Source organism: Etheostoma cragini, chromosome 6, assembly GCF_013103735.1.
Source record: "Etheostoma cragini isolate CJK2018 chromosome 6, CSU_Ecrag_1.0, whole genome shotgun sequence".
Lineage (NCBI taxonomy): Eukaryota > Metazoa > Chordata > Actinopteri > Perciformes > Percidae > Etheostoma > Etheostoma cragini.
The window spans coordinates 3,614,538-3,636,249 of NC_048412.1; the positions used below are offsets into that span (position 1 = coordinate 3,614,538).

General features: G+C 41.5%; 2 protein-coding genes across 11 annotated transcripts in view; both read left to right on the forward strand.

The window, feature by feature from the left end:
* Window positions 1–10,826, forward strand: part of LOC117946804 (matrilin-2-like) — a 13,437-nt gene extending 2,611 nt beyond the window's left edge. For 2 of the 5 annotated variants that reach the window (XM_034875186.1, XM_034875185.1), the window contains 11 exons: window positions 566–1,138; window positions 1,348–1,470; window positions 3,092–3,214; window positions 3,464–3,586; window positions 4,468–4,590; window positions 5,276–5,398; window positions 6,444–6,566; window positions 8,161–8,571; window positions 8,679–8,831; window positions 9,088–9,180; window positions 10,557–10,826. In XM_034875186.1, the coding sequence (XP_034731077.1) occupies window positions 566–1,138; window positions 1,348–1,470; window positions 3,092–3,214; window positions 3,464–3,586; window positions 4,468–4,590; window positions 5,276–5,398; window positions 6,444–6,566; window positions 8,161–8,571; window positions 8,679–8,831; window positions 9,088–9,180; window positions 10,557–10,612 (2,024 nt within the window). In that variant the 3' untranslated portion in view covers window positions 10,613–10,826. The remainder of the gene's footprint in view (window positions 1–565; window positions 1,139–1,347; window positions 1,471–3,091; window positions 3,215–3,463; window positions 3,587–4,467; window positions 4,591–5,275; window positions 5,399–6,443; window positions 6,567–8,160; window positions 8,572–8,678; window positions 8,832–9,087; window positions 9,181–10,556) is intronic. The other 3 variants (XM_034875188.1, XM_034875187.1, XM_034875189.1) reach the window with 3 other exon arrangements.
* A 213-nt stretch (window positions 10,827–11,039) lies between these two features.
* Window positions 11,040–21,033, forward strand: LOC117945971 (fibrous sheath CABYR-binding protein-like). 6 transcript variants are annotated; one of them, XM_034873722.1, is made up of 5 exons: window positions 11,040–11,421; window positions 16,199–17,275; window positions 17,420–17,758; window positions 20,021–20,080; window positions 20,352–21,033. In XM_034873722.1, the coding sequence occupies exons 1-4, from the start codon at window positions 11,334–11,336 to the stop codon at window positions 20,074–20,076; spliced, it is 1,560 nt and encodes a 519-aa protein (XP_034729613.1). In that variant the 5' UTR covers window positions 11,040–11,333; the 3' UTR covers window positions 20,077–20,080; window positions 20,352–21,033. The 6 variants fall into 6 exon arrangements, with proteins under 6 accessions (XP_034729613.1, XP_034729611.1, XP_034729610.1 ...); XM_034873720.1 differs by having other exon boundaries at window positions 16,199–17,269; window positions 17,324–17,758; XM_034873719.1 differs by having other exon boundaries at window positions 16,199–17,166; window positions 17,221–17,758.
* The last annotated feature ends 679 nt before the right edge of the window (window positions 21,034–21,712 follow it).

Below are 21,712 nucleotides of genomic sequence, written 5' to 3' on the forward strand. Positions count from 1 at the left end.
GGGGGTTCAATCCTCAGCGATCCAATATTATCGATGCAAAACTAAACTATCAACATTAACCCTCATGTTGTTCCCAATTGTAATTCCCCAATATCAGAATGAAATCGTGAGAGTTGAGAGAGTTGCGCTCCTATCGTCTCCTATCGTCTCTTATTGTCTCCTATCGTCTCCTATCGTCTCCTGTCGTCTCCTATCGTCTCCTGTCGTCTCCTATTGTCTCAATCATTTGGTGTAAGGTGGTCACAACTTTCAGTCCAAGCTGTCTTAAGTCAGTCTTGTTCCCGTTTTGATGTTCCAACAAACTCAAATGTGTTTGATGGTATTGTAACTTTTAAGTCTTGGTAGTAAAATCTTCTAGTCTGTGACTAAAAACTCTGTGACATTATGACAGATTGTCTTCAGATGTGAGGTGGTGTCAGACTTTAGTCTTTTCAAAATCTTTTCAGTCTTCTGGTGTAGGGTAGATACAAAGTCCAACTATTTTCTAGACTCTAGTTTAGATTTGGCCCCAAACTGAGCTGTGATTTGTTACCCTGATCACAAACCTCCATGTCTTTAACCACAGAGAAACCTTGCAGAGCAACCCCGCTGGATTTCGTCTTTGTCATCGACAGCTCCCGAAGCATCCGCCCCAACGACTACGAGAAGGTGAAGACCTTCATCATCAACCTGCTGCAGTTCCTCGGGGTGGGCTCTGATGCCACTCGGGTCGCTCTGCTCCAGTATGGTAGTGTGGTCCAGCCCGAGTTTTCCCTCAACACCTACACCACCAGGGCTGAGGTGGAGCAGGCGGTGAGGAACATGGAGCACCTCGCCACAGGAACAATGACGGGTCTGGCCATCCAGTACACCATGGAGACGGCCTTCACTGAGGAAGAGGGAGCACGACCTGCAGAACTGCTCATCCCGCGAATCGCCATGGTTGTGACTGATGGGCGGCCTCAAGACGCGGTGGAGGAGATCGCGGCTCAGGCGAGGCATGCCGGCATCCAGATCTTTGCTGTCGGAGTGGGCAGGGTGGATATGAACACTCTGAAGGCCATAGGGAGCGAGCCACACTCTGAGCATGTGCACCTGGTGGCCAACTTCAGCCAGATAGAGACCCTCATCTCTGTGTTCCAGTCCAAACTGTGTGGAGGTGATGAATCCCATCGATTGTTGTGATCCACTTTGTGTCGCTCCTCATTCATGCATGTGTATTTGCACCAATTTTTGACTCAGAAAACATACAGTTTGCAACAAGATACCACCCCATCATCAACACCCACCCAGGCATAATTCAAGAAAAGATGATACAGTAACTATAATATTCAAGAGCATACATGTGTATGTTGATGTGTGCGTTAGGTTCAGAGATGTGTGAGGTGGTGGACCATCAGTGCCAGCACATCTGTGTGAGCAGCCCCGCCTCATACAGGTGCAAGTGCAGAAAGGGCTTCACCCTCAACCCCGATGGCAAGACGTGTAAAGGTGAAGGAACTCCTTTTCTCTCGTTTGATCTGTTGTTTTTTGAAAAAATGTTCACATGTGCACAGTTTTCATCCCTCAAGGCTGCTTAACGCTGTCTTCTTTGATCACAAAGCACCTTAACTTTCTCAGGCAACATGACAAGCAAGATGACTAAAGGGGATAACAAAATTCCAAGAAGTTAATTTTTCAAATTTGTTTTGACCTCTGTATAGCTCCAGGGACCCTGCAGTTCATCTTCTAGTACTTTAATGCGGCTAAAATACAAATTTCTACATCAAGATGCATCAAATTAATACTTACATATGTATGTGAAAAAGGTAATTCTTGATGATAAATCAACAGCGAACCATCATCAAACTCTGTAGTTTTAATCAGCTCTGCAGAGTTTTAACATCATACAGCTCATTGTTTTAATTCTACAAAATCCACTGTCACTCTATGGATACTGTACATTGTATACATGTATATATATATGTATATGAGGATGTGTGCTGTGGTGGACCATGGCTGTAAACACATCTGTTCCAACCTACCTGATAACTGTGAGCTGTCTAAGTATGTTGACTTAACATTTCCATGAAAACATTCAACAGTAATGATACATTTCTTACTTCACCCTTCTCATCCTTCTCTATCACTAGTAACTATTTTACTGTATTCTACATTTTAATATTTTTGTCTTTATGGCAATAACTTTAACTAAACCTAACCAGATGTTACCCTTTTGCATACTCATTTCTTTTATAAACTCCATCCCTTTTTCAGAGTGTGGTTATCTAATCTCTTGAACCAGTTCAAAGGACAATTTTAAGAATTCGCACATAAAGTCTCAGGGTTTGTTCTGTTGTTTCCTTTTACACAGTGAGTCACCATTGATACTAAGTTACCAAATCAACATTGCCATGATCTTTAAAAAATATTCTCAAAGGATAAAGGGCCACCTTGAGGAAGACAATTTGATGACTAAAGCATTGTGAAAGTCATTTTGACGCACCTCTAATCCAACTGAGAGCCAGCATACGTCCTACCAGTGATGTCCCGCCTCCCACTGTAAAAACCGAAAAGGTCCCTGTTGCTCCTCTGGAGGATGTTAACAGAAAGTAACGGGGGGGGGGGGGGGGGGGGGGGGGGGGGGGGGGGGATTTCCTGTAGGAAGTGTGCTTTTGCAATCATCCAAGCAGCTGCTGAAACATGGAGTTGGATCCAGGGTGTCAAATATCACGGCATCAAAACAACATCGATTGATATTTCTTGTCTTGAGTTCACATATTACTTTTAGTCTTTCTGAGACTGGATTTAGATTTTTCATGAACAAATGATGTTTTTTTCTCTTTTGTGTTCTCCTATACGAGGTATACATGTGTCAAGCTGAATGTCTTATGCATACAGAAAACATTTGCCATAACTAGTACTAGATATCCTAGTAGTTGAAGTTACAGTACCAGTAGAAGACGACATACTGTTAGTGATAGACAGGTATTAGAAGTATTATTATATTAAAGATTAGTGTATTTTCCAGTAATGTCTTGTCATTTGTTAATAGTGTTATCAATGCTTTAATCTCTGTTCTGTGTTATTTATGCCCCTAGAGATTGATCACTGTGCTGTTTATGTCACCCAGGGATTGATCACTGTGCTGATGGCACCCATGGGTGTGAGCAGGAGTTCATGAGCACAGAAGACGCCTGTGTGTGTAAATGCAGAAACAGCTACACACTCAGGCCTGATGGAAAAACATGCAAGAGTGAGTATCCGTTTTATTAGTATTTTTCTACTTCTTTGTTGATATTTCAAAAAAGAACTTCTTGATTTTCTATTTTGCTTTTAGAGCAGGGAAATGGTGTTGGCCTCCATTTTATTTAGCTGGCTGGACAATATAAAGACATTATGAAGAATATGGAAAAACTTAAGGACTCTTTTGGAACATTTCATAAATGTGCTAATTCCATTTGATTTGTCTTTTCTGCATTGATAAACTGACTATTTCCTGCAGAGATGGACCATTGTGCTGATGGGAAGCACGGCTGTGAACAGGAGTTTATGAACACAGAAGACGCCTGTGTGTGTAAATGCAGGAAAGGATACACACTCAGACCTGATGGAAAAACATGCAAAAGTACGTGTGGAGTGCTTCTTTCCTCCATATCCTGTTATTTCAACAAGGAAAGAAACATATTTTCTTGACCATTTCAAAATAAGACATTTCTTCCACAGCAATGTGTTATTTAATTACATCATGTGTAACGCTGTACATAGATCAGTAACTATTGTCAATGTCCTACAATCTTTGTCCTTAGTGGTATAGGATTGCATGAACAATTTGAAAACATGACTGCAAGAATGTTAACTGTAGCACAATAAGAAACGTATTGATATTGCTGGGTTACGTTGTAACCTTGGTTCTCTGAGAGACTATCTCTCCAGCTGTGGGCCGCTTGGATCAAACTATCAGTCATTGTCAGCCAGCACAGGTGCTTTATGGGGCGTGGCTGAGCAAGCCGGTGTATCTTAAAGAAGTTTCCACGTATCTGACCTCAAGAGTCGGATACGGAATCCCCCTGCATTCATTTCAATTCAATTTTATTGATAGTATCAATTCCTAACAAGAGCCATCTTGAGAAACTTTACAGGTATAGTAGGTCTAGACCACACTCTATAATATACAAGGACCCAACAGTTCTAGTAGTTCCCCCCAGAGCAAGCAACAGTGTGACAGTGAGGAGGAAAAACTCCCTTTTAGGAAGAAACCTCAGTCAGAACCAGGTTCTTGGTAGACGGTGTCTGACAGACAGTTTTTGGTTGAAATACAAATGGAATATGTAACAGTGGAGAGATAGTCTTGATACAATAGAGAAACAGTATTTACTGTTGATACCACTGTTGATGAATACTTTCCATGGGTCAGATTAGACAGCAGTTAAAAGTATTCTTTTATTTTCAGTTATTACTTCCCAATCATGTATGTAATGATAAACAATAATTGATAATTTCCTCCAGAGATAGACCATTGTGCTGATGGGAAGCACGGCTGTGAACAGGAGTTTATGAACACAGAAGACGCCTGTGTGTGTAAATGCAGCAAAGGCTACACACTCAGACCTGATGGGAAAACATGCAAGAGTACGTGTGCATTGCTTTTTTCCCCCTTATTTTGTTAGTTCAACATTTCAAAATAAGACTTTCCTTTCACAATGATGTGTTACTGATTTACACCATGTGTCATGCTGTACACATCAATATCTATTGTAGGTGGCGCCTGGTTAGCTCACCTGGTTGAGCGCACGCCTCATGTACAGAGGCTAAAGTCCTTGTCCAGTGGCTTGCTGCACGTCATCACCCTCTCTTCCACTTTCTTTACTATATCTATCTTATCAATAAAAACAAAATTAAAGAGCTTAAAAAGTCATCTTAAATTTTAAAAAACAAATGACTATTGTCGATGTCCTACAACCTGTTTGTCATTAGTGCTATATGATTGCATGAACAATTTGTCCAACAGTTTAATATGACTGCAAGCATTTTAACTGTAGCACAATAAAAATACTAACTTTCTCTGCCTCAGATGTGATACATAGTATTTACTGTTAACACCACTGGTGATAAATACTTTCCATGGGTCAGACTAGACAACATTTAAGAGAAAAACTTTATTTTCTCAGTATTTACACCCCAATACTGAGCACAATGTTTTTTTTTTTAAACATTATTTAATTTTGTTGTGTTACTATTGTCTTGATTTTATTGCGCAAAAGTAACAAATCCAAAATTTTAATTGAATCCTGTCTGTAATGACTATTTTCTGCAGAGATAGACCATTGCGCTGATGGGAAGCACGGCTGTGAACAGGAGTTTATGAACACAGAAGACGCATGTGTGTGTAAATGCAGGAAAGGCTACACACTCAGACCTGATGGAAAAACATGCAAAAGTACGTGTGCATTGCTTCTTTCCTCTTGTTGTTGTTGTTTCAACAACAAAAAAAAAGACTTTTTCCTCTATCTTTCAGTTTTTGCAGTGATGTGTGATGAACACATCCAACACATTAATCCACAAATTAATTAATTATACACTATTGGAGTCCTCCAACCATTTGATTGCTATAATTCAGTTCAATTTTATTTATATAGCGCTAAATCACAACAACAGTTATCTCATTGCGCTTTTCATTAAGAGCAGGTCTAGACCGTACTCTGTGATGTTATTTACAGAAACCCAACAGTTCCCTCCAAGAGCAAGCACTAGGCAACAGAGGCAAGGAAAAACTTCCTTTTAAGAGGCAGAAACCTCGAGCAGGACCATGGCTCGAGGTGGGCGGTCATCTGCCTCGACCGGTTGGGGGTGAGAGAAAGAGACAGAGAGAGAGGGACACAGACAGACCAACAGACAGGCAGAGAGAGACATGGAGAAATGTATCAGAGGGTGTTGAGCAGGAACATGGAGGCAGCAGGTGACTCCAACCACAGATCCAGAGCTAGAAACTCCTGAAGGAAGCGATATGAGGCGAGAGGAGAGGGGCGAGAGAGCACAAGACTCCGAAAAGGGAAGAAGTTGAGTTAGTAACATGCATTGATGGAATGAGGTTTCATGGAGATTGAGAAAAGGGGGAAGAGAGTGGTGCTCAGTGCATCATGGGAAGTCCCCCAGCAGTCTAGGCCTTTAGCAGTGTAACTAAGGGATGGTTCAGGACTCTCCTGAGCCAGCCCTAACTATAAGCTTCATCAAAGAGGAAAGTCTTAAGCCTACTCTTAAATGTGGAGATGATGTCTGCCTCCTGAACCCAAACCGGAATCTGGTTTCACAGGAGAGGAGCCTGATAGCTGAATGACAGGGTAACACGCCTGCAAGCATGTACACATGTACTTACCACTGGTAATATATACTTTCAATGGGTCAGACTGAACAACATATAAGGTATTACTTTCTTTTCTCAGTAATTACTCTCCAGTCCTGTGTGTATTGACTGTTTCCTGCAGAGATAGACCATTGTGCTGATGGTAATCACGGCTGTGAGCAGGAGTTTCTGAATACAGAAGATTCATGTGTATGTAAATGCAGAAATGGATTCACACTCCAACCCGATGGAAAAACATGTCAAAGTGAGTCCATGCTCATTCATTATCTTAAATACATATTGTACTTAGTGCTGGGCGATATGGAGAAAATCAAATATCATGATATTCTTAACCAAATACCTCGATATTGACACCGCAACAATATTGTATGACTAAGTGGGTAAAGGGAAATAATAGAACAGTTTGGTAAATTCAGAAAAGGACATCACTTTACTGTGATGCAGCCTTTAAAACCAGGAAAAGACAACACTTATGTCATATCATGATAATACGATATATCATGATCTAAGATGAGTTAGTCTCATACCATGATATCGATATAACATCGATATATTGCCCAGCTCTAAGTGTACTGCAGCCAAAGAATATGATGTGAATATGGAAATGCAGTAATTTGATTGGATACAACAAAATAGATTAAAAAAATTGATAAAATACAGTACAGAAAATAATGTAAGTTTTGAAGCAGTGAGTCTTTTTCCTGTGAGTGCTTCAGTATGGAGGCTTCTAATGCATTTTCATATGTTCATATTAATTCATATTAAGCTGTAGATAAGTGAAGAAAAACCTGATTCTAATTTGACTCATTGATATATATATATATATATAGATGTGTGTGTGAGGCAAGATAAACACAATACAGAAACAATATCTTCAATCAGCATGTTTTCAAATGTTGTATTTTAGACACTTATACAACCACATATAGAGTGCCTGAATTGGACCAAAAAAGGTACCAGTACCCTTATTCAGCAGCTATAATTATCACTTGTCTTGAGTATATTCATACTATGATACATCTATCTTGAATAGTTAACCATTCAATGATTCTCAGACTACCAATTACACAGTTATGAAACATAAAATCCTTCTATCCGGGCTTCATGGGGGTACTGAATGTCTGATTCTACAATTTAATTGCTTGGTTTCTCCCTGAAAATAATGATGTGTAGCTTATTTTGTTCTACATTAGCCTTGTAATAATGCTGTTAGACAATTAGAAGTAAGGATACTCATGTGGACAAAAACCTGAAGTGCTGGTACTCAGTGCTGCTTAGTAGTGGCCCACTTTAGGCACTGCATACACACTACCATCAAAAGTTTGGGTTCACTTGGAAAATTTCCATTGCACTTCATTGTAGACAGAATACTGGCTGAGATAAATTGTTGTTGTTTTTTTACCAGGGCAGCAGCTTTCAGATTACATTATGTGCTTAAATAATTGCAAAATGGTTCTCCAATGTTTTCTCAGATAGTTTCTTTTTTTTTATGATATCAAATTAGCAAACAGAATGAGCCTTTGGAACATTGGATGAATGGTTGCTGATAATGGGCAATGTATATATTGCATTAAAGCTCAGCTAACCACTCAGATCAGCTGGTATCCTGTCTATAATGGAGTGGTATGGAAATTTGTAAGTGACCCCAAACCTTTGACTGGTAGTGTACAGTATGTGGTCCTTGTGTCTGTATAATTGCAATGACAGATCTGGACATGTGTCACTCTGTGGAGCATGGCTGTGACTCCTGCAGAGTATGATCTTAACTTCCTTATATAAAGACTGTCTCCAAAGTGAAAATAAATATAGCACGTGCTTGTTGTCTTGGTTTTTGACAGAGCAACAGTGTGGCGATGGATTCATGGATCTGGTTTTTGTAATCGATGGCTCCAAGAGTCTGGGCCCTGCCAACTTTGAACTGGTCAAGCAGTTTGTAAACGGCATTGTGGACTCACTGGACATTTCCAGGACAGGGACCCATGTTGGCCTTCTTCAATACTCCACCAAGGTGCGCACAGAGTTGACCCTAGGCCAGTACACCACAGCGGAGAACATCAAACACGCTGTGTCTAGGATGCAGTACATGGGGAGAGGCTCCATGACTGGCTCAGCCTTACGTCACATGTTTGAGCTCAGCTTTTCAGCTAAAGAAGGAGCCAGGCCCAACATCCCACGTGTCAGCATTGTGTTCACTGATGGAAGATCGCAGGATGACGTGTCAGAATGGGCTGATAAAGCAAAGAACTCTGGTACACACATTGTCTTGCATTGCGATTCAAATGCACTACCACATCAAATCAAACTAAGTTCTCTCTAACAGGCCTTACCTGTCATTATTCTGCTTTGTCGTTTTCAGGGATCACATTATATGCTTTGGGTGTTGGCAAAGCCATTGAACAGGAGCTGAGAGAAATAGCTTCAGAGCCTGATGAGAAACACCTTTATTACGCAGAAGATTTTGACCAAATGGGAGAAATTACAACAAAGCTCAAGTCCAGGATATGTAAAGGTACATTGAACTGACTCGCAATTTGTCTTGTTCCTTTACGATGGCGCATCACTGCCACCTGGTGCTGCTGTAATGATCACTGATTCCAGCAACTCAATGCATTTTGAATGCAATAGTCCTGTGCAATTATCTGTTTCACATAAGCTAACGGATCAGGAAGGGGAAACCTGCAGGGAAAGATTGGAAGAGACGGGGTGAAGTAAAACTCATTAAAAGACAGGAAGATCTTCTCATCTCATGTACTTTTTCCCCACAGACAAACCGTCCGATGAAAACATGTGCCAGTGTGAGAACGTGATAATGTTTCAAAACCAGGTCACCAAGAAGCTGACGGACCTGATGCAGAATAATATCCTTTTCTAAATAAATCAACTCCACAGTTCCACTAAGATTTAACATGTTTTTTTTGTAAACTTGAGTCGAATGGGTCTCTGTCAAAGAATCCTCCAGTGCACATTGGGATGTGACAAAAACATGCTCTGCTTTATTGCTATCTTCAAACCAATCACAATCATCATGGGCGGCGCTAAGCAAAGTGAATAAGCATAATATCTCAGGGAAGGAACTTGTTTTGGTGTTATGGGTACGTTCAAAAGTTGTGAGTCGTGCAACAGAAAACTCAGATTGAACGGAGGCTATGGCTCAGTGGTTGCCTGCCAGTCGGAAGGTTGTTAGGTTGCTCCCTAGCTCTACAGGACAAAACACTGAGTTGCCCCCCCCGATGCTGCGCCATCAGAGTGTAAATGTATGTGAATGTTTTTCTGGTGGCACCTTGCATGGTAGCCTCAGCCACAGTGTGTGAATGGTTCCTGTACTATGTAAGTGCTTTGAGCAGTTGTCCCACAACATGGTTCTCTTTGAATGCTTTCATATAAGCCTTAGTGGTCCCCTAATACTGTATCTGGAGACTCTTTTAAATAGACCATAGTGGTCCCCTCATGCTGTATCTGAAGTCTCTTTCCCAAAATTCAGCCTTGATGCAGATCTACAGCCACTAGAACCAGTCCCACAATGAGCTTTCCTTAGTATGGCCAAATTCTCTGGGTGGGTGAAGCAGAGCAAAGGGAAGTAACGTCGCCCCTTATGACCTCATGAGGGGCAAGACTCCAGATCAGGTCATCTGAGCTTTCATTTTTTCAAACGCAGAGCAGGATACCCAGGGCTCGGTTTACACCTATCGCCATTTCTAGCCACTGGGGGACCAGAAGCAGACTGGGGGAACTCGTATTAATGTTAAAAAACCTCATAAAGTGAAATTTTTATGCCATGGGACCTTTGAGACTAGAAAAGCCTTTACAGATAGTCTAGTTAATAGATGTTCGGAGATTTGAGGAGTAGGTAAACATAGTCCTTGAATGAATGAATCCACCAGAGTTTTAAATTACAACACAAAGAGGTAAGGTACCTAAGGTAATGGACATCTGGCTGAAAAAAGGGAAATCCTGCGGAATTTCCAGAAGTGGAACGTCATGGATATAGAGTATGGTTCAACTAACAAAGGACCATCATAATTTGCATCCATAAGCATCCATAAGCATCATCTATTAACAAAATAAAGATTAAATACTAGGATTTGGGAAAGCACAAGTCCTTTTCTGGGGTCAGAAAAACTTGATTATTAAAATGTAATTTCTCAAGATAAGACAGACCTAGTGAAGTTTTTTCGATGAACTCGGTAAGTTGTATTTTTTCATTTGTATCTCTATCTTTCCTTAACATGCCCACTTGAAGCCATGTCGAAGAAGCTGGAGTCACTCGAGAATCAAGTTGTGCGCAAATGAAAGGCAGAACCTCATCTCCCTCGCCCTGAACCTGAAGTGTAGCATTCATTTTTAATCCTGTTCTACAAGCTACACATGCAATGCTTTCTACTGAAGCTATTTTTACACTCTTTGTATACAACAGTGTATTTGTGTCTGTAATGTTCTTTATGTAATGTCAAATCAAATGTATGACTTTGTACAGTAAACTGAAAAATACATATTTTACCCTTCACATTTGTTAGTTGTGTTATTATTAGGCTCATGATCAATGTAGGGGATAACTGATGGTACGTCACAAAAACAAATATTACTGCATCCCTTCACTGACTCAAACAGAACCACTCCAAAGAACAAATTGTACATGTGCTACCCTAAACCACCAGATGGGGGATCTCTTCCAGACACTCTACAAAAGGGGAGGACACACACTTCATTCACACATGTTTTCCTCCCCTTCCTGCATGAATGGTGTGACAAAGCAGGGGCAGCCGGGAAAAGCATTCAGCAGTAGTGCCTGCAATGCTTAGTTGCCTTTCTCGCAACAGATCTGGGGCAAGAGGGCAGCGGGCCATGCATAAACACAACTAGGGGAGATAATGGTGCACAGTTACTCTTAGGAACTGAAGAGCTACAGTGGTCCTTGTTTCCCTGCTAGACAGTCTCTGGTTTTGCTTACAGAGAGCAGAGGAACTTGTGTAAGTCTTGTCTAAGTTTTTTATTCATCAACTTTTTTTCAAACATGGGGTGCTCCTCGTCCAGTGCACAGACGGTTGATCAAGAGAAAAGACCAGGTACAAAGCCAGAGGAAAGCAATGGAGACACATTGGGTAAGTAATCACCTAGGTAGAATGTGAATGTTTGTAAAAAAGTTGTTTGTGTTTGTGTGTTTTTAACCTGCAAGAACAAAATATGAAGTATACATTTACTCAAGATATGTACAGTAGTTGCTAAGTTACTTTCTTTTGGTCAAGTATTGCTTGGGGGTGTGTGACTACTGCTGGTTGCTCTGGAACACTGTGTGCTTTTTCACTCTTCTCTGCTGCACGGCACACTATAGTACCTCATGGAGAGAATTATTCATGTTAAACCATTTTCTCATCAGTGCCTGGAAGTGGATGGCATTTATTTTTAATCAGCCATTTCTAGGTTGATGTCCATTGAAAGTGTGTTGACAAAAACTGCATTGCATGATTTATTGAAGAAGTGAGAGGTGACTTGTATGTTAATGTTTAATTCTCCCAACCTTATTGCATAAAGCTACCTGGGCATTTGCATGTAGGTGAACCTGGATTGTTTGAATTTAGCTCAGACTGCATCCAACTCCAAAAGTAGCATTTTGTGAAAGCCAACTGGGAGTGTTTATCAGTCCATCTGCAGCCTGAGGGAAGGGTTGCAATCCAACCTGTTTTCCTCAACTCCACAGTAGTCTGATTTGTGACTTTAGATATTTTTCATGCACAAAAAATAGCATCTACAAGCTCAAACTGATCCAAAAGATTAGGACTGCACACTTGTATTTGTTAATTGCCCCTGCAGATTTTTTTTAATACTGAATGACTTATTCAAAAGAAACTAATGAGCACATCTCTGGTAAACACAATATTTAAAGTGGTGCTTTTGCATGACTCTTTGTGGAGAAACTCAGTTTTACAGATTAAATAAACCAATCAGTTAGTCGATAGATAAAATCATGACTGTTAGTCGACTAAGAATTTCTTTAGTTAAGGACAGACCTACAAAAGAAAATAATATGTACTGTATATAGCACATTTTAAAAACAATAACCAAGTGCTTTACAATAAAACAAAAGATTCAACCCTAAAGATATAACCCTTTTCTTGAAAATAAATAGTTACAACAAAATGTCATCGGTTAAGACGCCACAATAGATAAGTGAGTGGTAAGAAGAGATTTAAAGGACAATACTGAGGGGTCCACCTGGATAACTCGGTCACTTTGGTGTGCTGCTTCTTCATGCTTCCAAAGTTCATATGTTGAGGTTTTCTTATAAGTGAGTTGCTTGGATGAACATCCATGTACACCGGATGAGTTGTGTTTGACATTTGCTCCTGGAATTTACAACTCACACAAACAATAGATGCTGGATTGCAAAGGAGAGACAGGAGGGGCTAGGAGATTGATGCCCTTTTTTTTAAAAGAACCCCTTTCCAGCTACTGAAATTCCTCTACATAGGATTTTAGCATCTAAACAGGTGGTCATGCTCTGTGGATTTGGTTTGGTTGGCCTTGCATATGGACTCTGTGTTCATGCCCGTGCAGACGCCTACCAAGAGGTCTGACACAGACCATGATTGTCAATTCATGGGTTTAACCTACTGTCACACGGCTATGTCATGCCTGGCACGGCTGCATGTACAGTATGTTCTCACTCCATCTCCATCTCCCCACATAAACACAACATGATGATGATGATGAGTTACTGTCCTTGTTAGAAAGTGTCCGTTTCTTATATGTAATTGCTCCAGCCCCCCCACCAAGCTAATTATCTACAAAACACTCAGGAAGTGACCAGTGTCACAGGTGAAATATTTCAATATTGATCCAGCTTGACATGCTAATATGACAAGTGGCTCATGCCAGCCGCCGAGCTAATTTCTAACGTTACAACACACACATCAAGTTATTATTAGCATGATTGTTTTGACCACAGACAACGGCGCTGGGCTAACCCACGATAGAATTCTCCACATACTATAACGCTGACTACAGAAGCTGTATAGGTTGTCAATTCATCTAATGCCAAATTAGCAAGTTGACGCTACATTAGCTAACGTTACCGTTAGCTAACTTTGACTTGTCGCTGTTTAAGTAAAATGAAATTCTAATACTATATCTAATGAGAAAAACGTAACCACGAGAACAACTACCATGATCCCATGCTACTTCACAATATCATCAAAGTCGGTCTTTTGTTATTGTTTTGATTGAGAGACCCCTAGGGGCCAAAAACTACATATTGTATGTTTAATACCTGGATTAAAAAACGGAAAAAAACTTTTTGGAGCAAAAGTTAGGGACTGACCAAAGCCTAAACAGGTGGTATATTTAAGCATTATACCTGGCACAGTTTCTCTGTATTTAAGTAAAGCATTTCCACCTTGCACTCTGTCACTGTGTGATGTTTGTGTCAGGGCAGTGTCTGTCCAGCCAGCCAGCTATGGTCACCTGGAGAAGCTCGGGTCCCTCTCCAGGCTCTTACATCACCCCAACAAGAGAAGCAGTTATTGTACTATATGCCCTGGCAGGCTTCTCTAAATATGTCTGAATGGGTGGAGGTTTAAATCATACAGTGTACCATCTGTCTAACAAACCCGCTTTGTGCTTTTGCCATCCAAGCAACCACTGGTCCCATCCCCTGTCCAGGCCCCCCGTTTGTCCCCCTCCCTCCTGTCTGTGCTATTGGCCAGCCAAGGCACTGTTTTGACTGGGATCCCTGGCATCTTCGGCTGCTAAATCATGTTTACACACGGGTCATCCATGCCTGGAGAAGCTGTCTCTGTCTCGACCCAAACAGACTTTTCAACACCACATTTCAATTCAATCCAATTTTATTTCCAGACCAGACTAGACCACATAATTTACAAGAACCCAACAGTTCTAGTGGTTCCCTCTTGAGCAAGCAACAGTGCGGCAGTGGCAAGGAAAAACTCTTTTAGGATGAAACAGCTTTGTATTCTCTGTGATAGTTGGCGTTTGAGTTGGATCTTTGCCTAAAGAAGTACAAACTGATGGAGAACATGTACAAAACAAGGGGGTAAGCCTCTCCTCTCTAAGCGTACCTCCTAAGGCGCCATTTTGATGCTAACAAGCCATCACCTGCCGTTAGCATTCCATTGACTCCCATTCATTTTGGCGCCACTTTGACAGCAGGTAACTTTACATCTAGAGCGTTTAAAGACTCTATTTGTCTGTTGTTTATTTCTAAAGAAACACAACAAAGTATAAAAGGCTCCATTACCTTGGAGCTCACGTCATGGCTCCGTAGCAGGGCTTGTTGTTACAATAGGCTAACGATTGTGTCATAACCACGTGACTTACTGTCGCACAGCAGAGAAATTACCGTATAATACAGTGAGTGTGCAGACAGTTTGGACTTCCATTAGCTCTTTAGGTTTAATTACTAATGTTAACTAGTATTTCAGTTAGCAGTAATTAGCCTGTGCCTATGTTATCTCCTAAAATATACCTACACTCTCTGCGTCTCTCCTAATTGGGAATGATTGAGAATTCCCTTGCACACCTACCAGAAGACTTACAAATTTCAGACAGGTTGCTCATGTCACATCTACGTCATCAAGCTGAGTTGGAGGCTGCGCAGTAACGGTCAGCCATCACCGGAAAAGTGCTTCTAATAGACTTTACTGGTCTCCGTCCAGAGCAATGGGATCTGTTGGTCCATTTCTTTAACTGTATATGGTTTGATGCTAGTTTAAGAATGTTTTCTAAGCAAACGCTAATTATTTATAAGGATTTAATTTCTGAAATCAATTCTACTTTTTCAATCTACACTCCTAGCTCAAATGTGATTTTAGAAATATTTCACTTCACATAAACCCTTTTCCATGTTGCGTGTTTTTCCACTGGCTCATTTTTATTTGAGTTGCCAGGCCGTCACATTCCCTTCCACCCATCACTCTCAGGTCTCTTTACCACTTCAGACAGACAAATAAAATCAGGAAGCTGCAGCGTCCAAACTATCCACCCTCTGAACCCTCCTGTTATTTGTGAACAAAGTCCAGACAGTGTTTTTGTAAAGAAGTTAGCTGTGAAATACTGTTGAGGAAAACTGTGATGACGTCTAAAGCCTCTGTTAAGCTGTTGTGATTCCAGTAACTGAGATGTGTGTTGAAGTTCCTGACATTTGACTTTCCAAGCCCACTATTGTTCCTTATCGGCTGTATTGTCATCCAAGGGCTGACGGCTTGTTCACACAGATATAAGAGCAGGGGGTCAGGGAATGAGAATAAAGGTAGAGTGTCTTTCCTAAGTATTTAATTTCCTTCAAGAGTGGCTTGCATGTCCTCTGGGCTTTAGACAAACTGGCTTCAATAAATCACATTTACAACTACGGAAATGAAAGGATGTTTTCTTTTGCATGCAGTCTGTGTGCCTTTTGTCCCCATCTCCTGCCTTTTCATGTTGAGTAAAACTATTGTTTTGATTTTTAACACATTATCATTTTAAAACCAGTTTCAAATAAACACCTTTTTTATTTATTCAAGAAAAGAACATATAGGTAATAATAACACCTTGCAATATAGCAGTTGATTTTTTGTTGTATGTCACAGGTAGGATGCACTTTATGAATATATGAAATATGTTGTCATGACAAATGTAACTTATTAACCAAACCATTCAATGCATAGATTCACTTAAAGACCCCCTCATCTCAAGCTCAATCAAATTAAGAATCTTTCATCTTTTCTGTTGCTCAGTGTTGTCACATAGTTACTGCTACAGATTAACAGGGACTAAATGGATGCATGATCACAGGGACTCACAAAGGACTGTTGAAGATCAGTGCCACATGCTTGCCAGTTGTAAATCCTAATCCAGCTTCTCTTGTCATCCCTGTACTGACAGCACTCAGAAACGGTACCATCCCAGAAGATGCACAAACCATCGAGGACCAGATGCAGTTGCCTGTGCAGACTGCCCTACCAGATGATCTACAACCGGGAGCCGAGGATGAGGCTGAGGCCGTGTTGGTAGCACTGGAGGCCCAGGAGGATCTTGGCTCTGGGGAGGACCTCCTGACTGCTTCTGAGCCTCTGCTAGAACTTGCTGCCCCTGCAGAGCCAGCCCCAGAGGCCGCTGCTTCAGCAGAAGCCAATACGAATCCTGAGGTTGCTGTAGCTCTGGTGGAGGCACTTCCCCCTGTGGAAGAAGCTGCCGCTGTAGAAACTGTAGTGGCTGAGGCCGCCCCGGAGGTTCAAGCCCTTGTTGAGGCTACAGCGGAGGCCCCTTCTGATAAATCTGTTGTATTTGTGCAGGCAGAGGTCCCTGCTGTTGTTGAGGATGTGACCGCTGAGCCAGCAGAGGCCTCTCCTGAAGTTGCCACCCCTGTGGTTGAATCTGTTATATCAGAGCCAGCAAAGACCTCTCCTGAAATTGCCACCCCTGTGGTTGAATCTGTTATATCAGAGCCAGCAGAGGCCTCTCCTGAAGTTGCCACCCCTGCGGTGGAATCTGTTATATCAGAGCCAGCAGAGGCTTCTCCTGAAGTTGCCACCCCAACAGTTGAACCTGTTGTTTTAGAGCCTGCAGAAGCCTCTCCTGAAGTTGCTACGCCTCCCCTTGAACCTGTTGCATCAGAGCCAGCGGAGGCCCCAGTGATTGGGGAAGAGACACCAGCCGCAGCGGCTGAAGCCCCTGCTGAAGTGACTTCTCCTGTGGAGCCAGAGGCTCCAACTGACAATGATGCACCAACTCCTGCCTCAACAGCACCATGTGCCTCATCAGAACCAGGTGGAGTTTCAGCACCAACCTTAAGTAAGGCGTCAGCACCAGCTGAAGCGGTAGCCCTAAGTGAAGCTGTAGTACCAGATGAGGCTTCAGCTCTAGTTGAAGCTGCCGCCCCAGGAGAAGTTGTAGTACCAGCTGAGGCTTCAGCACCAGGTGAAGCTGCAGTCCCAGTTGAAGCTGCTGCCCCAGGTGAAGCTGTAATACCAGATGAGGCTTCAGCACCAGAGGAAGTTGTAGACCCAGGTGAAGCTGCAGTCCCAGATGAAGCTGCAACCCCAGGGAAAGCTGCCACCCCAGGTGAAGTTGTAGTACAAGATAAAGCCTCGGCACCAGGTGATGCTGCAACCCCAGGTGAAGTTGTAGTACCAGCTGAGGCTTCAGCACTAGGTGTAGTCTCAGCACCGGCTGAATCGTCAGCACTCGTAGAGGCAGCACAGCTTCTCATAGATCCAAAGATTGCAGCAGCAACTATTCCAGAGTTACCTCCATCATCTCCAGTCAGTGTTCAGGCCCAAACCGAGCCTCAGAAGGCCGTTGAGGAAGTAACAGCACCTCCAGCAGCAACAACTGTGAGCTCAGAGTCTGTGGCAGACTGTGCAGCACCAGAGGAGGCTCCTGTGGTTGAGTCCACCCCAGCTGAAGCACCCTCGGCACTGGCCCCTGAGCCCTCACCTGAAGGTATGGAACTCTTGACAAACACATTTGCATTGCTCTCTATCCTATATATCTACTCAAAAAACTCCTTATCCCCTCTTTTTAATAATCTTTACAACAGCTTGATTCAAGGTTCTGCGTTAAATCTAGTCTGTAGGTACTTTGCAGGTACACGTAGATACGGACACAACTGTGATTCATCTGCTTGGCTATGGCTTGGTAGCCGCACATTTCTCCCCACTCATGTCTGGGTTTGACGTCTCCGTGAACAACATGAAACAACAACATAACCGTGATCAGAAACCATAGGCATAGTGTTTCTACTACTATGCCTCTAAAGTTGGTATTCTCTCAGAATCAGCCTTAAAGCGGGAAATAGATTAACAGAACATAATCTATCCAGCTAGCAATTTAAAGCAACTGTCGCACTGCAATGTGGCACGCCACATTTCGTCTATGTCTATCAAAAGCTAAAAGCAGGATGACAATAGGATTTTTCTCTAAGATGGCTGCCATTGCTGAGAAAGTTCTATACATCTTGAGAGAGTTCATGGCTCAGTGATTTAATTGATTAAACACAAAATTGTTTCCTGACAAACCTGTCATGCTAACTTTAACTTTAAGACATCAAATCATGTTTTGACATGCTACAAAAGGCATGATCCACCTATACTGACAGATGGCAGGGCGGAGGGCTGGGTCTCTGGGTGGAGATCAGACAATGCAGCATCACCACTGGGTGAAAAAGCTCCAGAATCTATGCAAACATGCATTAGGCACTGCACAAACAAGCAGGAAATGGTGAAAAGGCAGAAAGAGGTCAGTAAAGACAGATACAACTGAAGTGATGTGCATACAGATGAGGTGTTCTTAACATTTAGGTGAAGAATGAATGGCCTTAAAGTAGCCAATCTTTCTTCTTGTTAAACACACGGCCAAAGTAAGATTGTTTAACATCACCACCTTGGCGGTCCTGCCATTGGTAAATACGCGGGTATCCAACAATTCAACCGCTGTTGTAATAAACAAACCACATAGGTTCCTGTCTGTACTGTGATTGGTTGGAGCTGACAGGATGAACAGGATATTGTTTGCATGTGAGGCTGAACAGATAACACTGTGAGAAATAGAAAGCAGCCATACACTCTTAGGGCGAGAAATGAACGCTTGTCTTGAGTGTGTCGATTATACTAACAGAAGCATGTTGTCAGTATGACAGATCCAGTCACGCAACTCACTCATTGTACTCTATTGTGAACTGACTACAGAATGATAATGCCCTGGTGCTTCCAATTACATAAGACGATGTAAATGCCCTTCAAGATGGACTGCATTCCAGTGATTATTCAAAATTGTCAATTGTGTTTGCGATTACTCTGCATGATTCTACTCAAAACTTCATTTACTTTAACACTACTGTATCATTTCAGTTTGTTCTAGTGATTTGTTTCCAAGCTGTGTCTTTTAAGACAAACACAGACACAGCAGGGCTCCTTTACATACTTTGTCCCAATATGTGGAATTTGACTTTTTAGTACAGGGATTCTTAAAATCTGTGAGACACATTGACTTTAGAAATCAATGACTATTATAATAAACTTCTAACGGTCTAGTGTGTATTCTGCATATTATCTCACTAAATGCATAGTACCTCTAGTAGTACCTTGCCTTCTCAAGGGGCAGAGCTCATGGTTTTCTGTACTTCCTGCACCCCTCTCCTTACTCTCGGAGAACATGCTGTACTTTTAGGGAAGAGACGCCCCTCCAGGCAGCATGTGTAGTAAACCTCTCCGGTGTGAGAGACATACAGTATTGTATAACGGTTGTTTTCTGGAGGCTATACTGTGGGCATGCCAGACAAATTACTGCATTTTGTGTGTGTGTTTGTGCGGACACCAGCCAAATCACTAGTTAGCCAGTTCAGTAGAACCAGATGTGGCTAAGAAGAAATGTATCTCAAGTTTGTATTTCCTCTTTTTTTTCCATAAACTCTTTACTCTTTATTAAACTCACTCTTTATGTCTGTCTATGGGTTATACAAATATTTAAGCAGCGACGAGGCGATTTTGCGAGTTAATCTGAGGTGAATCGCACAATCAAATGTTCTCAATGTAGCGTTTTTGTCATTTCATGAAAAATGGTTTTGAACATAAGAGGCTTTGACAGCACAGCAGAGATATTCTTGAACAAGCTCAAAGTTCACTCAGCATGAAAGACAATGTGGTTTATATTGATTGTGTGTGTGTGTGTGTGTGTGTGTGTGTGTGTGTGTGTGTGTCTGCACAGTGGTGTCTGAAACTAAGGCCTCTCAGGACAGCATGAAAGCCAAAAAGGAAGATTGAGTTGGTGAGAGCACAACCACAAACCACACTTAAACCCAATACAAATACTGCAGATTCAACTAAGTATCCTCCTATATATTTATATTCTCCTATGAATGTACACTATCCATAAATGACTTTTTCTGGGGGTAAAAAACGAGTGCATGGTGTTAAGGAATGAATATTGTATATACGATAATAATGTCAAACCTAGTCTAATTAAAACACTGATTGTGAATTGTGGAAATTGACACGTGTGTGAAAATTGTCTAACTTTATTCTTTATCTTCTTTCAGACCGAAGAGATGCACCAAAGTAACTAAACCCCCCAAAGCTGCCATTGCACGGAAACTGGAAGAAAAACAAGACAAAGCAATAAACGCTTACCAAACTGTACACCACATACATTAATATCCATGGTGCCTTCATTTAGGACCTTTTCCCTACATTTGTAAATAGAACCTTTTTAATATGTTTTTCTATTGAGACCTTTAGTGCCTGGAGCAGCATACTCTACACGGAGGCCTATGCAGAAAAGGCTGTAAAAACACTTGGATGAGACAATAGGGTGCAATATTCTGTGAAATCGGTGAACTCTTGTGAGAGTGTGATTAAGGATACTTCAAATAGATGCTTCCGAGGAATAGAAGCCAAACACAACTGTGAATAAAATTGTAGAAAGACTGTAAGGTGACACAAACACCAAACCGGGTGACACTGCCAGCCTAAATTTTTATCCCCTAGAACAGATTTTTAAAGTGTCAAAATTTTCACAGGTTGAATTTTTAGCTTTTATTAAGTCTAATTTCTGCCATAAAGCCACATCTCTGATTGGTGTTTTAACATTATTTAGTGAAAGGCTTTCTAATAAGGTTCCTTTAATTAATAGGAATGACAATTACTAATGTTAAGTAACAGGGTGGACAGTGTAATACTCATAAGCACTACTGTAAGTGTACTGTGTTTTTTCTTTTTTAAGTAAGGAAGAAAACATGAACATTAGTTATGACATAATCATTGCCAGGTTAAGGATGCAGATGATAACCCAAGTTCTGAAATGTCATCTTGCTGTTCCATGAAGCCATTTTGTGACGCTGCACTGCAGCTGGCAGATGTTCATTTTCAGTTTCTAATAATTAAGAGTATAACTTCAACAATGCATTCCCATGAACGTAGTTGTATGATATTGTACAAAAACTCAGTCACAGCCATTCGTATGATATCCTACGAAATTAGGCAACCGCTGGTTGGTCACATGGTGACCGGTCACATTCAATTTTGCAGAGAAAAGGTTTGGAAGTTTCTGCCGGTTGTTGCAACAGCATTAACAGTTAAGTTTAGCAACGACTGTTAAGTTTAGGCACCAAAAAAACAAGTTGCATGGGACACAAGCATGCGTCTCCTGGGTATAAGTCTTGTGGTTTTCCCCGGGACGGGAACTCTGCTCCCTGGCCTCAAAGCCCTGTGTTTTAATTAAATCTAGCAGCAATCAATAAGGGGCATTTGGCAAAAAATACTGTGAATAGATAGGAATTTAAGTGCTCTACTTTTCGTAGCAATATGTACGAATGGTTGATGAAAGCAGCCTAATTCAAAGGCCTCTTAAAGCAACACTATGTAACTTTCCCGCTTCGGGGCCCCTACAAGTTGGAAGCGG